We start from the raw sequence: 19,449 nt of genomic DNA on the forward strand, positions 1-19,449 counted from the left end.
TACCCTCTTGACATGATCTTCCTTCAGGATTATCCCGACACCATTTCTCCTCCCATCCACACCATGGTAGAACAGTTTGAAACCACCTCCAATGCTCCTCGCCTTACTCCCCATCCACTTGGTCTCTTGTACACACAGTATGTCCACCTTTCTTCTCTCCATCATATCAGCCAACTCTCGCCCTTTGCCAGTCATCGTCCCAACATTCAGAGTTCCAACTCTCACCTCCACACTTCTACCCTTCCCCCTCTCCCACAGCCTCCCGGACTCGCCTTCCCCGTCTCCTTCTCCTCCTTCGCCCAGCAGTAGCACAATTTCCACTGGTACCCTGCTGACCACCGGTACCGGTGGCGGTCGTTGGTAACCCGGGCCTCGACCGATCCGGTATGGAAATTCGTTTTGTTGTCCGCATAATGATTTGGCATAGGTTTTTACGCCGGATGCCCTTCCTGGCGCAACCCTGGTCGCCTCTTACGACACACAGGGATATGGTACACCTATTCTAACCGGGGCATACACCGGGCCCAGTACAACTGGTGCTCATTTCGCCGACCTCGGAAGGATGGCAGGCTGAGTCAACCCCCTGGTGTTTTCGACTTGGTATATATATATATATATATATATATATATATATATATATATATATATATATATATATATATATATATACATATATATATATATATACATATATATATATATACACATTATATATATATATATACACATTATATATATACACCTTATATATATATATATATATATATATATATATATATATATATATATATATATATATATATACATATACATACATACATTAATTCAGTGTCCCAACGGGGCTTGAACTCAGGACCTCTTGGGTCCCAAGCCACTGCCCTTACCACTGCGCCAACACCAGGATGTGGTTTAGGCCCTCTGACTCTGGAAAATCCCCTTTATCTATTTACAGATTATTCCACCCTCTGCAGTGATATCCCTCATCCTTCAGATAGCGCACACCTACCAACCAGCCTCTTCCCTCTCTTCAGAGCTTGCCAAAATCATAAGCTGGTCAATGACTTGGAATATATCTTACAAATATCTCTCTCTATCAAACTCCATTGACAAACCACATTTTAACGTTGACCTCCAACACCAGTTGTCTTACTAGGCATCCTCCATTGCACAAACTCCTTCCTTGGCACTCCTGAATTCCTATCCACCGACAGGGCCTTCATCTGCAGCTTGATGGAGTACTACTCCTGCTCCTGCCTGCCACCCCCATCACCCCCCCCCCCGTTAGCTCCCCTCACATCTTGCAAGGCTTGATGCCATGGAATGGAAACAAAGGCCTTCAAAATCATTGGAGCTTCGTCCATGGGTGTATCACTTACCCATGACAGACCAGTCTGTGGTAACTCTGTCTTCTCCCACCTCATTTCTGGCCTTGCACCCTCTGCTGTTTCCGTGTTTTGTCCCCCCCCCCCAGATTTCTGCAGGGTGCATGTGGCTCACCATTAACCCCCTTTTGTTGAAACTTCCAAAATTCAGAATCACTGCTCACCTCCACTAATTTGTTCCTCTTTTTTTGCCTGCCTGTGGAATAAACTTCCACATTCTCTTCAATCTCATTCCTCCAGCTCTTCAAGAGACCTGTTTGTCATCATCTTAGATCATCACCAATGTAAAACCATGATCCTTTCTATTCCTGTTACCCCCTCCCAAGCCCACCCAACTTCCAAATTTCAAGTTTTTCTTTCCTTAAGAGTTTGCTTTTGTGTCCATATTGTCTACCCTTTCCTTCCCACATCCCCCATTTGTCCAAATCTCCCTCTATTTTGTCCCTCAACATTGCTTTTTGTGCCCCCTCCCCACCCCCACTCCTCTTTCTACTATTCCTTTGGTTCTGCTGCATCCTGATCTGCCATTCTATGTTCTGCCTTTTCCACAATTCTTGACTTTGTTATTTTCTCTGCTGTCTGACTCGCATCACCTGTCTTCTCCATATTCATCTTCAGTCCATGCTTCCAGAATGCCTCCTTCCACTCCCCCAGCATCTTCTACATCTCCCACTTACGCTCCGTCACAATAGCCAGATCACCCGCATGGAACATCCTCCCCAGAATAACTCCTTTTTACCCTCCTTCTTACCAGCTGCATAGCCTGGTGTTGACTTATTGGTTAGGCCAGCTGGCTTAGGATCTTAGGGTCCTGAGTTTGAGTCCCGTTGGCTGCTGAATTAAAATCAGGTGGGGTTGACTCAGCTTGTCATCCTTTCAAGGTCAGTGAAATGAGTACCAGTGTACTGGTGGAGGGGCATCGAATCAGTGGCACAGCCACATTTCCAAGAAATGATAGCTACCCTGGCAGCCAAGCTGCCATCTGCAAGAACAGAACCAGCTCCATCACCATGGCAAGCATGAGTGGGCTGAGAGAGCTTCCCTGCCTCAAACCAAACATCAAACCTCATTCCCGTCAATATCAAATCTAATTCCATGTTTGTGACACAAAATTAGCCTTGAGAACTAAAATTATGTGGTTGTCGTTGGACTTGATTACCGATAGCAAGTCCGTCGGTGAAGTTGTGCAGACCGTCGCCCAGGATAACCATCCACACAATATTGGTCAGACCCTGTGCTACTCCCCCTGCTTCTGAAACAGGCTGATGCTGCTGCTGGTGGTGATGGTGGTGTTCATTTGTTTCCGAATCTTCCTCTTCCTTCTTCAGTTGTACCTCTACAGTGTCATCTGCAAAGGCATGTTTTGTGGTTAAATACTTAAATTTGGATTACGAGGTGCAATTTGAAAGCTCTATTAATGAGATATTCACAAGAGTCCAAGAAACGGCAACATTATTTTATTTTTCAACATACAAGTATATATAATCGCACACAACTAAAATATGCAATTTGGTGTCTGTCTGTCTTTTTGACTGCAATACATTCAGTTGTTACTTATCCAATCTCAACCAAACTTGACAGGAGGAATAAGGGTCACACGATGGAGGTTATAGCAACTTAATTCCTTCCCTTCCAATGAGCGTTTTCCGCCTTGGCCCAAATCTGTGTTCAGGTGTATATCTGTGTTACGATAGCTTATCGTGGTGTTTTTCCAAGGCCGCTTCTAAAAACAAAAGTAACTTGATGGGCCATTTTAAATTGCAAGTAGTTATGACCGGATTCCAAGCTGCCCCACTTTGATACAACCCACTCTCTTTCCTGGGTATTTTGGGTCTTAAGGGTCTTTGGGATCTTAGAAGTCTTTAGGGGTCTTGGTGGTCTTAAGGGTCTTCAAAGGTCTAAGGGGTCTCAGCAGTCTAAAAGGCTGAAAGGTACATTCCAATAGTATGTAATTAATAGACAGGATGCCACTGAGTTCAAACAGTACGTAATTAAGACATATAGTCACCCAGCTGGAGAAGATAAAATTGTAATGTTTCTTCTTATTCTTTTACTTCTTCAAATGATTAAAAAAAATGCTGGCTTCCAGACCATGCGACCGATCACATTGATATTATAAACGTGTATTCCCCTTGACGAACAGAACAGGTTGTAAAGTTTGACTTCAATAGATTAAGCGGTTTCAGAGAAATATGTATTTTTCTCCCCTTTGATCCAACATGGCTGCCAGACCATGTGTCCTATGATTTATTCGTGAACACACTGGTATCTCCAAGGCTTAGGGAACATGCTTGTGACGTTTCCCCTCAATCTATCCAGCTGTTCGAAAGAAGATTTTAAAAAATGTTTATTTTTCAAAAAATGCGAGCTGCCAGAACATGTGACCTACGAATTTAAAATTTACACGCTACATTCCCCAAGACTAGTAGATCAAGTGAAAGAAGTTGTGGATTGATGTCATAAGCGATTGTCATTGGATTGATGTCATTGATGTCATGGAGAAGAAGATATTAAAATGTTTTTTATATTCAATCCAATATGGCTGTTGAACCACATGACTTATGACATCATAACTTGACACCTTGCCTCGAATTTGGTAGGGGATCACTTCTGTGAAGTTTTGTTTTAATTGGATAAGGTTCGTTTTTCTATCCAAGATGACGACCAAAACACATGATTTATGACATCATCATTTTCACACTATATGCAGCAATGGTTGGTATGAGGTGACACGTGCAAAGTTTTGCATCGACACCTTAAGTGGTTTAAGAGAATTAATTTTTAAAAACATTTTCCTTCAATCCAAAATTGCTGCCAAACCATGTGACCGATCAATTATTCGTGAACACCCTAGTATCCCCAAGACTTGAGGAACATGTGTGTGAAGTTTCCATGTCTGAGAAATGGTTGAGGACGTGTTCAACATCGGGATTTTTTTTACAACTAAAATGGCCGCCGGTCGGCCATGTTGGATCCGATCTCGCAAAACAATGACGTGCATATGTAAGCCATCATTCTATATCTGTGTGCCAAGTTTGAACAACATCGGTAAATATATATCCGATAAATGGTTGAGGACGTGTTCGACACCAAGTTTGTTTGTTTTTACAACTAAAATGCCAGCCAGTCAACCATCTTGGATCTGATCTAAAAATAAAAAAGACGTGCTTATGTATACCATCATGTGTTGTCTTTGTGCCAACTATGAATAAAATTGGTCCATATATGCCTGAGATATGGTTGTGGACGCACACATGCACGGACACAAAAATCAAAACCAAATCCAAAAGCCCCCATTTCGGATTAAGTTCAAAGGGGGCTAAAAAATATGATAAACCACAAACACATATGATTACCTTTTTAAACAGTCGTCACTGTTGTTTAATACAAAATGGAAAGGGAGGAAACACGATGTTCTTGAGGCATTGTATGCTTATCGCGGCCTTCAGACTAGTGGACACGAGCCTTGATGTATTGTAATTCATCTATCCCAGAGAGGATAATAACATGACCCTACCTGCTGCTCCCATATGTAGTGGGTTCTTCTTCTTGCGTATGGCAGCTTAGCTGCCGGGGTAGCTATAATTTCTTGGAAGCGCAACTGTCGCTGATGCAGTGCCTCTCTACCAGTACACACTGGTACTCATTTCGCTGACCTCGGAAGGATGACAGGCTGAGTCAACCCCCTGGTGTATTAATCATTGGTGTGACTGCACCAGCCTCTGCTGCAGCCAACAGGGCTTGAATTCAGGACCCGAGGATCCCAAGCCACCACCCTAACAACGAAGCTATGGAGAGGGTGTATCAGTATTACAAAAATAGGGGCAATATTCCTGGGTGCTCACCTGGTTGCAGCTGTATAAGAAAACAAGGGAATCACTGGTAGGCATGGATGATCGACAAAATATTTAACGGAAAATAAAGTAAATACCTTTGGATTCTTTTTTAATGCCATGAACAAACTTTGGTGCATCACGGATGATGAAGGTTGTGTAAAGTTTCATCAAAATTGTGTGTGTAGTTTCTGAGAAGAAAGCAAATATCTATTTTGGGGTGCAACCCCCCCCCTCCCATAAACTCCCTCTGTAGATCCCTTCAGAACCCAATTTTTTAATGTCGTGAGCAAACTTTGGTACATCACGGATGATGTTGTGGTCAAGTTTCATCAAAATTGTGTGTGTAATTTCTGAGAAGAAATCAAATATCTATTTTGGGGTGCAACCCCCTCCCCCCTCCCATAAACTCCCTCTGTCGACCCCCTTAGAGCCCGATTATTTTATGCCATGAACAAACTTTGGTACATCACGGATGATGAAGGTTGTGGTCAAGTTTCATCAAAATTGTGTGTGTAATTTCTGAGAAGAAATCAAATATCTATTTTGGGGTGCAACCTCCCCCTCCCATAAACTCCCTCTGTAGATCCCTTCAGAACCCAATTTTTTAATGCCATGAACAAACTTTGGTACATCATGGGTGATGAAGGTCGTGTTAAGTTTCATCAAAATTGTGTGTGTAGTTTCTGAGAAGAGAGCAAATACCTATTATGGGGGGGGCAACCCCTGTAGACCCCCTTGGAGCCCGATTTTTTAAAATGTCATTAACAAACTTTGGTACAAACAGGGTGGTGAAGGTTGTTGTGATGTTTCATCGAAATTGTATATGTTGTTTCAGAGCAGAAGTTGAAAGTGTTTGTGAACGGATGGACAGACGGACAGACGGATGGATGACGCACCATCCCATAAGCTCCCCGGAACTACGTTCCAGGTGAAGTAAAAACTAAAAACACGATGAAGCCATGAGTTAATCTGTTATATATGTGCTGTTTGAATGTCACTTGCAACCTGACTATGTATATTAATTGCATACTATTGGAACAGAACCTTTAAACATTTCGACCATTTAGATTACTGAGTCGAACCACTTTGACCTTTGAACACCCTTTAAAACCCTTGAGACGCCATTGGACGCGTTTACATATTTAGACCCCTTAGACCACTCCATACATTTAGACCCCTTGAGACCATATAGACCCCTAAGACTCTCTAGAACATAAAGACCCTTTCAGCCCCCTAAGACTCCAAAACCCCGAAGAACCCTTAGACATTTAAGATGCCAAAGACTCCATAAACCCTATATACCCTGTTAGAACGATTAGACTGGTAAGACCCCATATGCCCCGTTCGAAACTTTAGGTCCCGAAGAGCAAGACCCTAAAAACCCCTTTACAACCCTAAGACCATTTGAACACCTTCACCCTTTGGACCTTTTATACCTTTTAGACCCCTTGAACCTTAAGACCCCATAGACCCTCTGACCCTTTTCACCCCTTAAGTCCCTTTTGACATTAACATCATTAGACCCCTTACACCCTTCAGACATGTTAGACAGCCCATACCCTTGACCATTTCGAGCTTTAGACCACTGAGACCAGGGGTGGGCAAAATATGGCCCAGGGGCCGGATCCGCCCGTATATTACTTCCATCTGGTCCGACTCCAAGCCCAGAAGACTATATTCTTCAGGCCATAAAACAAAAAACCAGATCGTTGCGTTTTGATCAAAATGGTTATTTAAACACAGCAAAGCAATAACATTTGGGAGACTTGTCATTTACTTTATTGGTGAACGTTGTTCAGCAAGAAAACAATTCAATGTCTGCATGCAGGGCACGAGCCTTTGATCAGTTGCTGTGATAATGTTGCTAATCATAGCAACCAATGGTTTAGCACGGGAGCCATGGCGAAAATTAGCTACAGTGTATAATTTATAGTTTTGAAGGAATTCGCGTTTGTTGCAGCACTTCAGTGGCAGGATAGAAACATAGAGTTTCTCGAATAAGAGAATTGTAGATGCTGAATGCCGATTGTTTAACAAGGAGTGAACTTCAAAATACTTATTTATAGATGTCGCAGGGAAAGTTGTGTGCTTCGTTTGAAAAGAATGTGTAAAAGACTACATCTTGAACCAACACTTCCAGAGCAAACAAGCAGTCAAATATAAGATGTCTGATGAAGAGAAGGCGAGGCAATCATATGAGATGGTTGCTCAAATGAAAAAGCGCAAAGTCCCCAAAAAGGATGACTTTTTATTTCGTTTTCCCGACAAGGATATTTAATTTCATCTATTGTTTTGTGTTTTTATTTTAGTTTGTTGTGTTCATGCCCGTGAACTCATGAGGGGGATCGAGTGAAGGTTTTATTTATTTTCTCCATTTTGTCGTATTGTTGTTATCCGTCTCGTTATGTAATAAAGCCGGTCCACAAATGAGAAAAATAAATCCCCCAGTCTCCTCTGTGGTTGCTTCCAGACCCCACACACGCTGCGTGTGACAGATACATATTTAAAGACTACAGTGCGTCAGTATTAAAAAAAAACTTTTACTTTAACAGACATTTGGACAATTTGGTAAACACAAACTCACAAGTCACTTCTCTGCGATTATCATGCAAAAATGTCTTAACGCATTAAACTTTAATGGCACTAAATGTTCATGTATCATGAAATTGAAAACTATTTAGATGGTCAGGTAATTTTATGACAAAACATATATGCGGCTCACGACGACATACCAAAATTCTAATGTGGCCTGCATGCGAAAATGATAGCCCACTCCTGACTTAGACCTTTTTAGACATTTTAGATCCCTTTGGCATATAGATGCTTTTAGACCCTTCAGACATCTACTGTAGATACTTTCGAGATTAGACCCTTTCAACCCCTGAGACCTTTCAGACCCTAACAACCATTGCAACGTACCCTTTAGATTTTTAGACCATCGAGAACCTTTTCGGCTCACACCATGCAAACATCCACAATCTTCTTGCAAAAACACAGACTATACTTTTTAAGGCAAGTAATGCACAAACTCGATCCACAAAGAGGGTCAGTACTCTTCTTGTGTTAATGTGTATGTGTCTATGTGTGTATCTATCCTATCAAGATCAGACCCCGTTACTGTAGTGGGTACCAAGAAGCAAGTGACACACCAGCTATTGCTGCATGCATCCTCACCAACACGAAATGCCTGCCACACATTGTATACAAAACAGTTCTGGGAGCATCCGTGAACAATTTAAATGAAAACTAGAACAACCTTTGACGTCACGAAGTCGCCAGATATGCCTCCACCCACATTATTACATCATCATATATACTTGGAACAAGTTTGATTTAAATCCCTGAACCGAGAAATAAAATATTAAATAATTCTGGCTGCCAGACTATGCATCCGATCAGGTTGAAATTTAAAACATATATTCCACATATAAACTCAATCATAACTGTGACGTTTCACATTGATTGATGAAGCGGTTCAAGAGAAAGGTATTTCAAGGAATTTTGTTTCAACCAATATGGCTGCCAGACAATGTGACCTATTAATTATTTGTGAACACCCTGGTATCCCCAAGGCTTGGGGAACATGTAAGTGAAATTTCCCCTCGATATGTTAAGCCGTTCTGCAGAAAAAGATTTTAAAATGTTTATTCTTCAAAAAATCAGCTGCCAAACCATATGACCGATAACATCATAGGTGGAGAACTTTTGGTTCCTCATGGATAGGCGATCATACCTGTAAAGTTTAGCTTCGATCTATTCAGCCGTTACAGAGAAGATTTTTGAAGGTTTTATGTTAAAAACACAATGGCTGCCAAACCACATGACCGATGGTCATTTTTTTTTTTTTACCAATGACAATTTAGTCCTAGATGACACTCAAAAATCTTCAGACTGATCGGATAAAGCATTTGACATTTGAAATTATCATATCATAAGGAAGCCATGTATGATATTGTGATGTCCACGGGACTTGAACAGTCCCGCCAACGTAGAATGAGCCGAAACGATGGAGGCGGTTTATTTATTTATAACCCAAACATGGCGGTTGTAATCGCTCTAACGCAAACGGGACGAGGAAGGTGGCACGAGTCACTTTTCACTGAGTTGATGATGTTTATTCGTTTTTATTATGACCAGAAATAACAAGACTCGGCAAGAAGAGGGATCCGGGGCGATTCGACGGGATGGTGTGGGATCGGGCGTGGGGAAAAACACAGACAATTCCAATGAATATACAGTTCTCAATCCCTCTAAGGCGCCAAGCACACACACACACACACACACACACACACACACACACACACACACACACACACACACACACACACACACACACACACGCACACGCACACGCACACACACGCACACACACACACACACAAAACGTAGCTATTTCTGGTGGTCAGGCTGGACCGTGGTGTGGACGCAACTGTCCCTGGATCGGCGTCGGACGAGCTGGCCTTGCTCTCGTCAGGGGGGCAGGAGAAACCGTGGTGCTGTCGACCTCCTGATCTTGGCCCAAGTCCGCTCACAGCCGCCAGGGAACCAGTTCTGGCGCCAAGTTGCGAGCAGGAGAGGGAGGCAGGTCCGCCCGCCGTTCGACCCCGTACTCCGAGTCAGCAGAACCCCAGAGCCAACCAAGGTGAAGCACGAGGCTCAGCAAGGCTCCAAGACACGATCAAGAACACGATCGAATCAGCACAACAACAAGGATGCTCCCCGTGCAACAGCCTCCCCACCAAAAAAAACACGATCTTTTGGTTGTAATCTTCTCCCTCTTCTTTTTTGACCCCGAACAGAACCTTTTTATCCTCCTGCCCTAGTCACCTCCAATCGAGCCGTTTATTGGCCCACCGCCGTCGCCTTCTACCAATCGTGATCACGGGGCGGAGCCATCCACTGCACTGTCCTGTGACGTCACGGCCAGTCTCCAGAGAATACCAAAAAGAGGTTTACGCAGACACACTTACCCTATCCCGTGTCCCTATCTAATTACGTGACAATTATCATTTCCCCCCTTGAAGAAATGAACATTTACTAGACAACTTATCACCACTGAATTGCTACTTATTACATCGAGATCCTGGTAAACTCGAACAGCATGGCATACCTAATTAAACATCCTAATTACCCTTTGAATGCATACCCCCCTTCAAACGTAACAATATCATCAAAAGAAAAAAATAACCCTCGTTTCCCATGTTCTTCACATGTGCCAAGTTTCAATTTTTCCCATGGAGCGGTTTCGGAGATACAGAGGTCCAAAGTTTTTCCTTTTTTCCAACATGGCTGCCACACCAAGTGACCTATGACATCATAGTTATCACAAAAACATTCTACATGAGTAGTCGCATGTATGGTGGAAATTTTGTAAAATTTCTATGGTGAAAAAAAAATAACCATGCCGCCCCACTTCGATCAGACACCTGACCCATGATGCCCTCTTTATCAAATCAAATTCAGAATGGGTGGCCGATCACATCTTTGGAGTTTCACATTGATCGGATAAGGTTTTTTTTGTCCAACATGGCTGCGAGAACATGTGACCAGTGATGTTGAAATTTTCATCCAATATTCCACATGCCGAGTTGATTATATATATATTTTTAAATAATTCTGAAACCACTAAGCCTTTCGATGCGAGACTTTGCAGTGATGATCCATTACTATTGCTACAAATATTTTGGTGAACAATGATCTCATTGGTCACATGATGTGGCAACCACGTTGGTTTTAAAGAAATAATTCAACAATCATTTCTCTGAAACTGTTTAACCTATCAAAAATAGACTTTGCAGTTATGATCCACTACCCTTGCTGCATACATTTGACTTAAAAATGATGTCATCAGTCACGTGGTGTGGCATCCACATTGGTTTCAAGTGAAATATTTAAAAAGTATATTTTGGAAAGTGCTATTGCAATTGATGCGAAACCTTGCAGTTGTGATCCTTGCTCCATGTAACGCATCATGCTTCATATTGATCTGTCAAACGGTTTTTGAGAAAAAGGTTTTTAAATTTACAGTTTTGAAACTAACATGGCTGCCAAACTTCGTGATAAATGGCATTGAAAATTTGGACTCTGCCCAAGATTTGGTGGCGGATCACATGTGTGAAGATTCATTTTGATCGGATAAGGTTTGTTTTTCTATCCAATATGGCTGCCACATCACGTGACCTATGACGTGGTCATTTCCACACTGTATGCAGGTATATGGTTTGATGATACTTGCTAAATTTCGCTTCGATCAGATTAGCAGTTCCAGAGGAAATGTTATTTAATATTTTTATTTAATCCAATATGGCCACCGAACCACATGACATCAATTATTCTTTGTCATCCTAATATCCCCAAGTCATGGGGAACATTTCTGTGAAGTTTCCCCTCAATCTGTCCAGCCATTCTGGAGAAGATCTTTGAAGGTTTGAGGATAAATCCAAGATGGCTGCCAGAAATGTGGCCTACGATCTTCCATGTGGCCTCGGTCTTGTCATATCAGGTTTCCCTGAGGCTTACCCGTCTTCCCGTCTATGTCCTCGATCGTGTTTATTTGTACTTGCTCCTTATCAACTCCACCACCGAAGGTGAAGGAGGTTATGTTTTCACACCTTTCAGTATGTCTGTTTGTCTGTGTGTTAGTTATCAAACTTTATTCAGCATTGATCGTCAATCATTTGCGTGCAGTTGCACTTCGATTTGTAATGTGGTTTTTGAGAAGAAGATTTTTTCCATTTAAAAAAAAAACAATATGGCTGCCAAACCACATGACGGATGACATCATAATATTTTTTTCTGTGTTGAAATATTTCCCAAGATGAACCTCACACATTTTCATACTGAACAAATGCAGCATGATATCTTGGTGCAATGCTTTGTTTTCGGTGTTCACACTCGGTCTGATCATTAGGTCATATGTGAGTGGTACTTCCAAGTTTTCAGTCTGTGCTTTTGGTGAATGTTCCCACAAATTTTCTGGAACTGGGATATGAAAGTTTTTGCAGATGTACCAGTGGTTAACCTTACAAACTCTGTTGTGTTGTTGTGTGTACAGCTATTCTGACATGAGATTTTAGAAATATTTGTGTTTGGTCATAAAGCATAACATATCCTCTCCTTGCTAATGCCACCTCCACCCGTCACCTATCTTTTTTTCCTCCCCCACCCCCTCACCACTCTCTCTGTCTGTGTCCCCTTCTCACTCCCCCCTCTGAATAAAATGCAGCACTCTCCTCCCACACCTCTCGCTCTGTCTCTCTGTCTCTGGACATATCCAGATGGTGATTATGTCTGGACGGTGTTTGTCTCCAGACATGTGCGGGCAGGGTTTTTCTATGGACGTGTTCGGGCAGGGTTTGTCTCTGGACCGGTGTTTGTCTCCAGACATGTCTGAGCAGTGTTTGTCTCTGGGTGCATCCGTGTGGAGTTTGTCTCTGAACGCGTCCGTGCGGTGTTTGTCTCTGGATGCATCCGTGCAGTGTTTGTCTCTGGACGCGTCCATGAGGTGTTTGTCTCTGGACGCGTCCATGTGTTGTTTGTCTCTGGACGCGTCCATGTGTTGTTTGTCTCTGGGCGCATCCGTGCGGTGTTTATCTCCAGACAGCTTGGCTCCGGACACCTCCAAGCGGTGATTATGTCTGGACGGTGCTTGTCTCCAGACATGTGTAGGCAGGGTTTTTCTCTGGACGTGTTCAGGCAGTGTTCGTCTGGACGCGTCCGTGCGGTGTTTGTCTCTGGACGCGTCCGTGCGGTGTTTGTCTCTGGACGCGTCCGTGCGGTGTTTGTCTCTGGACGCGTCCGTGCGGTGTTTGTCTCTGGACGCGTCCGTGCGGTGTTTGTCTCTGGACGCGTCCGTGCGGTGTTTGTCTCTGGACGCGTCCGTGCGGTGTTTGTCTCTGGACGCGTCCGTGCGGTGTTTGTCTCTGGACGCGTCCGTGCGGTGTTTGTCTCTGGACGCGTCCGTGCGGTGTTTGTCTCTGGACGCGTCCGTGCGGTGTTTGTCTCTGGACGCGTCCGTGCGGTGTTTGTCTCTGGACGCGTCCGTGCGGTGTTTGTCTCTGGACGCGTCCGTGCGGTGTTTGTCTCTGGACGCGTCCGTGCGGTGTTTGTCTCTGGACGCGTCCGTGCGGTGTTTGTCTCTGGACGCGTCCGTGCGGTGTTTGTCTCTGGACGCGTCCGTGCGGTGTTTGTCTCTGGACGCGTCCGTGCGGTGTTTGTCTCTGGACGCGTCCGTGCGGTGTTTGTCTCTGGACGCGTCCGTGCGGTGTTTGTCTCTGGACGCGTCCGTGCGGTGTTTGTCTCTGGACGCGTCCGTGCGGTGTTTGTCTCTGGACGCGTCCGTGCGGTGTTTGTCTCTGGACGCGTCCGTGCAGTGTTTGTCTCTGGACGCATCCGTGCGGTGTTTATCTCCAGACAGCTTGGCTCCGGACACCTCCAAGCGGTATTTGTCTGGACAGGAGTTTGTCTCCGGACAGGAGTTTGTCTCCAGACCGTGTTTATTGTATGACCGGTAGAAGATGGATTTCAGACATTATTTTGTTTCCATCTTCACTGTTATTCGATGCAGAATCATTTTGATGAAACAGTATGAATCGTAATTAACGCTCCACCACACGTTTGCCTTCACTTCCTCTCACCTCATATTGTCTTCCCTTCCCCCACCACTCCTCACTTCCCCTCCCTCCTCTCTACCTCTTCACTCTCCCTGCGCACGCGCGCTCTCTCTCTCTCTCTATCTCTCTCTCTCTCTCTCTCTCTCTCTCTCTCTCTCTCTCTCTCTCTCTCTCTCTCTCTCTCTCTCTCCCAACCCTCTCTCCCTCTTCCCCACCCTTTTTTCTCCCTCCTCCTTTTGTATTTCTGTTAGCGAAGCGATGGGTGGTCTTTGCTTGTAATATACATATACTACACCGAGTGTAAGGAGTGGTCGCAGACTCATGTATGACCTCAAACAAGGATAAGAGGAGGCCACTTATCAGTACACTGGTACTAATTTCACCAACCATGGAAGGATGACAGGCTGCATCAACCCCACCTGGTGTTAATTCAACGACTGACAGGGGCTCAAACTCAAGACGCTAAAATCTTAAGCCAGCTACCTTAACCGTTAAGCCAACACCAGGCTTACTCCCAGGTAAATTTTTGTTACAGCTCTAAAAATCATTCTTCTTGACGAACCACGAAAGTCTAAATAACCCCATCTTGATCGGTGACCCGACTTGTCTCTCATATACAGTGGGGAGAACAAGTATTTGATACACTGCCGATTTTGCAGGTTTTCACACTTTCAAAGCACGTAGAGGTCTGTAATTTTTATCAGAGGTACACTTCAACTGTGAAAGACGGAATCCAAAACAAAAATCCTGAAAATCACATTGTATGATTTAAAAATAATTAATTTGCATTTTATTGCATGAAATAAGTATTTGTAATTGCAAACAAAGGTTTCTGTACCAAATATTAAGTTCTGTTTTTCTGATGTATCAGAGATCAGATGTTTCCTATAGTTCTTAACCAGGTTTGCACAGACTGCAGCAGGGATTTTGGCCCACTCCTCCATACAGATCTTCTCCAGATCCTTCAGGTTTCGGGGCTGTCGCTGGGCAACACAGACTTTCAGCTCCCTCCAAAGATTTTCTATTGGGTTCAGGTCTGGAGACTGGCTAGGCCACTCCAGGACCTTGAGATGCTTCTTACGGAGCCACTCCTTAGTTGCCCTGGCTGTGTGTTGCGGGTCGTTGTCATGCTGGAAGACCCAGCCACGCCCCATCTTCAATGCTCTTGTTGAGGGAAGGAGGTTGTTGGCCAAGATCTCACGATACATGGTCCCATCCATCCTCCCCTCAATACGGTGCAGTCGTCCTTTCCCCATTGCAGAAAAGCATCCCCAAAGAATGATGTTTCCACCTCCATGCTTCACGGTTGGGATGGTGTTCTTGGGGTTGTACTCATCCTTCTTCTTCCTCCAAACACGACGATTGGAGTTTAAACCAAAAAGCTCTCTTTTGGTCTCATCAGACCACATGACCTTCTCCCATTCCTCCTCTGGATCATCCAGATGGTCATTGGCAAACTTCAGACGGGCCTGGACATGCGCTGGCTTGAGCAGAGGGACCTTGCGTGCGCTGCAGGATTTTAATCCACGACGGCGTAGTGTGTTACTTATGGTTTTCTTTGATACTGTGGTCCCAGCTCTCTTCAGGTCATTGACCAGGTCCTGTCGTGTAGTTCTGGGCTGATCCCTCACCTTTCTCATGATCATTGAGGCTCCACGAGGTGAGATCTTGCATGGAGCTCCAGACCGAGGGAGATTGACTGTTATCTTGAACTTCTTCCATTTTCTAATAATTGCGCCAACAGTTGTTGCCTTCTCACCAAGCTGCTTGCCTATTGTCCTGTAGCCCATCCCAGCCTTGTGTAAGTCTACAATTTTGTCCCTGATGTCCTGAGACAGCTCTCTGGTCTTGCTCATTGTGGAGAGGTTGGAGTCTGATTGATTGAGTGTGGACAGGTGTCTTTTATGCAGAAAACGAGTTCAAACAGGTGCAGTTAATACCGGTAATGAGTGGAGAATGGGAGGGCTTCTTAAAGACAAAACTAACAGCTCTGTGAGAGCCAGAATTCTTACTGGTTGGTAGGTGATCAAATACTTATTTCATGCAAAAAATGCAAATTAATTATTTAAAAATCATACAATGATTTTTATGTATCACAATGTGATACATCACAATCACAATGTGATTTTTATGTATCACAATTTTATGTATCATACAATCACAATGTGATTTTCAGGATTTTTGTTTTAGATTCCGTCTTTCACAGTTGAAGTGTACCTATGATAAAAATTACAGACCTCTACGCGCTTTGTAAGTGGGAAAACCTGCAAAATCGGCAGTGTATCAAAAACTTGTTCTCCCAACTGTATGTGGGAGATGTGTCATAGTACGGGTGAGATGTGATTAAAAATAATTGTGAACATTTCTCTTCGTACATGCCTTTGAGTCATCAATCATTCATGTGAGGTTGAATAGTATGTAAGTGATACTTCATTCAACCCTTAGCAATGATGTGCAGGAGTACATGTGCAGTGGTCCAACCTGTTGGTACATTCAGTTCCAGTTGTTCAGACACCTTTTGCAGGAATTGAGAACGTTCCTTTTGTTTCTGCTTTCTCTGCACCATCAAAAGACAAAACAGGTCAATTAGAGAAAAAACAAAATGAGAGAAGGAAGCAGGAAAGGGGAAAAATGTGAAGTTTGGGTTATTTGTGGGGAATAACAACAAAAAGGTAGGAGGAAGGATATAGAGAACATGCTGTAGTTGGGAAGGAGTGCAAAGGATTTCCAGCATTGTTACATTCGTCATGTGGAGCAGGCCAATAATGAAGGATTTATGGGACAACTGCTTTCTTACAGTTAAAATTCGCAGTATTCTACATATTATCATATGCCATATCCCTCACACTTCTAGCAGGACCACATCCCTAAAATGGACATCCTTGAGCAAGCCAATATCCCGAGCATGTATGCCATACTGAGCCAGCATTGTTTACAATGGCTTGGCCATGGGTATCTTAGGGAATCCCAAAGGACGTACTGGACAGCGAGATCGCCACGGGAATAAGACCCAAAGGCTACCCCGTGCTCTGCTACAGGGATGACTGCAGACGTGATATGAAGGCGTGCAACATTGATCTGGAGACGTAGGAGCCAGCTGCCAGCGATCGTGCCAGCACGCGGTGCACAGTCAAACAGGGACTCAAGAGAAGTGAAGAGAAGCGGAACAAAACTTGGCAGGAGAAAAGACAGCGGTGCAAGCAAAGAGCAAGCAGAATGCCAACTTCAACGAAGACCTTTACCTGCAATATCTGTAACAACGACTGCCATTCGAGAATTGGACTCGATAGTCACAGTCGAAGCTGTTCCATTAACCAGTGACCTCATGGTGCTTTCCCATTGTCCCTCGAGATAACGAGGCCAAAGAAATTATCTTGTATTAAAGTTTACAAAAATATGCAGGCTTATTTGTCAAGTAAGAAGTTGTTTCAGCATCGGTTATAGTTTGGAGAGAATATGGTTGAGATATAGTTGGTAGTGGTGGCAGGGGAGAGTAAAGAAAATACATTGGCACAAAGCGATGGAATCGGTTTATCTCACAATATGTACATGTCCACTGGTGTATCAGCCGATGATGTCGAATGCAATTGTATTGCTGTATTAAGGTATTTCAAATGGGAAAAAGCATCATGGCCGTTTTTGTTCAGTGCGTGCCATGCACGTGACAAATTGCCTGTTAATTTTACACCTGGTTGTCTAAAATGATGGCTCAGATGTAGCACACTTCCCTTTGTGCTGTCTCATCTGGATTTGACTCATCCCTCGGGCAGACATTAGGCTGGGTGTCGTCTGCTATCTGGTGGAAGTTAAAGATCCCACACTCTTTCACAAGTGTTAAACGATTGTCATCAGCACCCTGATTCAATCACAAATTCCTGCCCTAATGTGCAGGGCAACAACCTCAGCGGCACAGCGGAACAGTGGCACTTCAGTAATGATGTAACCAGCTGGCCAAATGAGTAATCGAATCCCAACGAAATATATACATTCACGAGTAACAACAACAGCGAGTTGTGATGCGAGGGCAATTGTGATGAAACCGAGTCTGCCATTGTTGATGAAATGTTTTCATCCAGATTCGATTGTAATTTAAGAGATGTTTCAATTGGCATAAATGAACAATATTGGCTTTTTGTGGTTATTTGAAAAGATACAAATATCAAAGCTGGTCAGTCAGTTGACCTTCTGATCCACACATGTGCAGGTGTGCTCAGGTTTGTTTCACTTCTGTCCTATGCAATCTATATCGAGTGTCATTCCCATATTGTAATGTACCTTATATGCAATTGATGGGGGAGGCAGGGGGACTAAATTTAGACAACGAATTTGAGAAAAGGAAGGAAAGGACAAAGTAGCAAACAAAGGAAAGTGCCGGGGAGTTTGGTGTGGGTGTGGAAAAAAGGAAATGAGTTTGGAAAGAAGTAATGGCAAGGTGAATATGGAGAGAAGGTACGAAGAGAGGCAGGATGGAGGAGTGGTTCTGCCAAAAAGTATACATTTTGTGCATGTAATATGCACAGCAGGACTTTTGCTAATGAGCTAGCTCAAATTAGAATTAATTAAGGAACATTCAGTTCATGCAGCTGGTGAGACAAATTTTCCATAGAAAACCCTGTGCAGCCTCTTGATCATGCAAACTTCTTTAACAGATTTTCATCAGCAAGAAAGACTCTAATCTGTTTTGGACTCCAACCGATGTTCCACATTGCTCTTGATGAGTTCATTTCAGCTTGTGTTACACTCTTCATGAACAAAATAATAAATAATAGATATTAAATAACTTCATTTTCTATTGGCTTCCTTTCCACTGCACCCTCTCCTTTTTTCGTTTAGTTTAATTGTCCTGGAATTCTGATCTTTTGCTGTGACATTTCAATTAAAGTTATTCTTGCATTCTTTTTTATTTATACTGCTTTTCTCTTGTTTATCTTTGCACAACTTAATAGTTCAAGTTACAATGAGGAGTCTAGTGTTTTTGTTACTGTCTCTAAGCTGTCTCGCCTGGGTTTGAATCCTGACCCAGCTATAAACTGGCATCCTGGTGTTTCACAGGTGAGTTGAATCATCAATGTGTATGCCATCTCTCGGATGGACATGGAGCGGGCGTCCTGTCTACCGGTATTAATTAGTAGATGATAAAGACCTCATGGTGTCCTTTGCGAAGAGTAGGCGAGCCATTGCCGGAACCATGGTCAACTTCCAAATTCCTGTTCCAACCTACTGCTGGGAAGGCAATTGCAAACCACCCAGTAAAACCCTTACTTAGGAAGCTGCTTCGGGGAAAGAGAGAGAGAGGGAGAGAGAGAGGGAGAGGGAGAGAGAGAGAGAGAGAGAGAGAGAGAGAGAGAGAGAGAGAGAGAGAGAGAGAGAGAGAGAGAGAGAGAGAGAGAGAGAGAGAGAGAGAGAGAGAGAGAGAGAGAGAGAGAGAGAGAGAGAGAGAGAGAGAGAGAGAGAGAGAGAGAGAGAGAGAGAGAGAGAGAGAGAGAGAGAGAGAGAGAGAGAGAGAGAGAGAGAGAGAGAGAGAGAGAGAGAGAGAGAGAGAGAGAGAGAGAGAGAGAGAGAGAGAGAGAGAGAGAGAGAGAGAGAGAGAGAGAGAGAGAGAGAGAGAGAGAGAGACAG

The 19,449-nt window shown here is 43.6% G+C and overlaps 1 protein-coding gene across 4 annotated transcripts in view; it reads right to left on the reverse strand.

Moving 5' to 3' along the window:
* Positions 1-19,449, reverse strand: part of LOC147022007 (zinc transporter ZIP5-like) — a 155,102-nt gene that overhangs the window by 45,397 nt on the left and 90,256 nt on the right. For all 4 annotated transcript variants that reach the window (XM_085892541.1, XM_085892539.1, XM_085892540.1 and 1 more), the window contains 2 exons: positions 16,312-16,387; positions 2,542-2,730 (listed from right to left, as the gene is read on the reverse strand). In XM_085892541.1, the coding sequence (XP_085748667.1) occupies positions 2,542-2,730; positions 16,312-16,387 (265 nt within the window). The remainder of the gene's footprint in view (positions 1-2,541; positions 2,731-16,311; positions 16,388-19,449) is intronic.

The sequence above is a fragment of the Eptatretus burgeri genome, chromosome 8 (assembly GCF_056783735.1).
Source record: "Eptatretus burgeri isolate ZD-2024b chromosome 8, Ebu_testis_v1, whole genome shotgun sequence".
Taxonomy (NCBI): domain Eukaryota; kingdom Metazoa; phylum Chordata; class Myxini; order Myxiniformes; family Myxinidae; genus Eptatretus; species Eptatretus burgeri.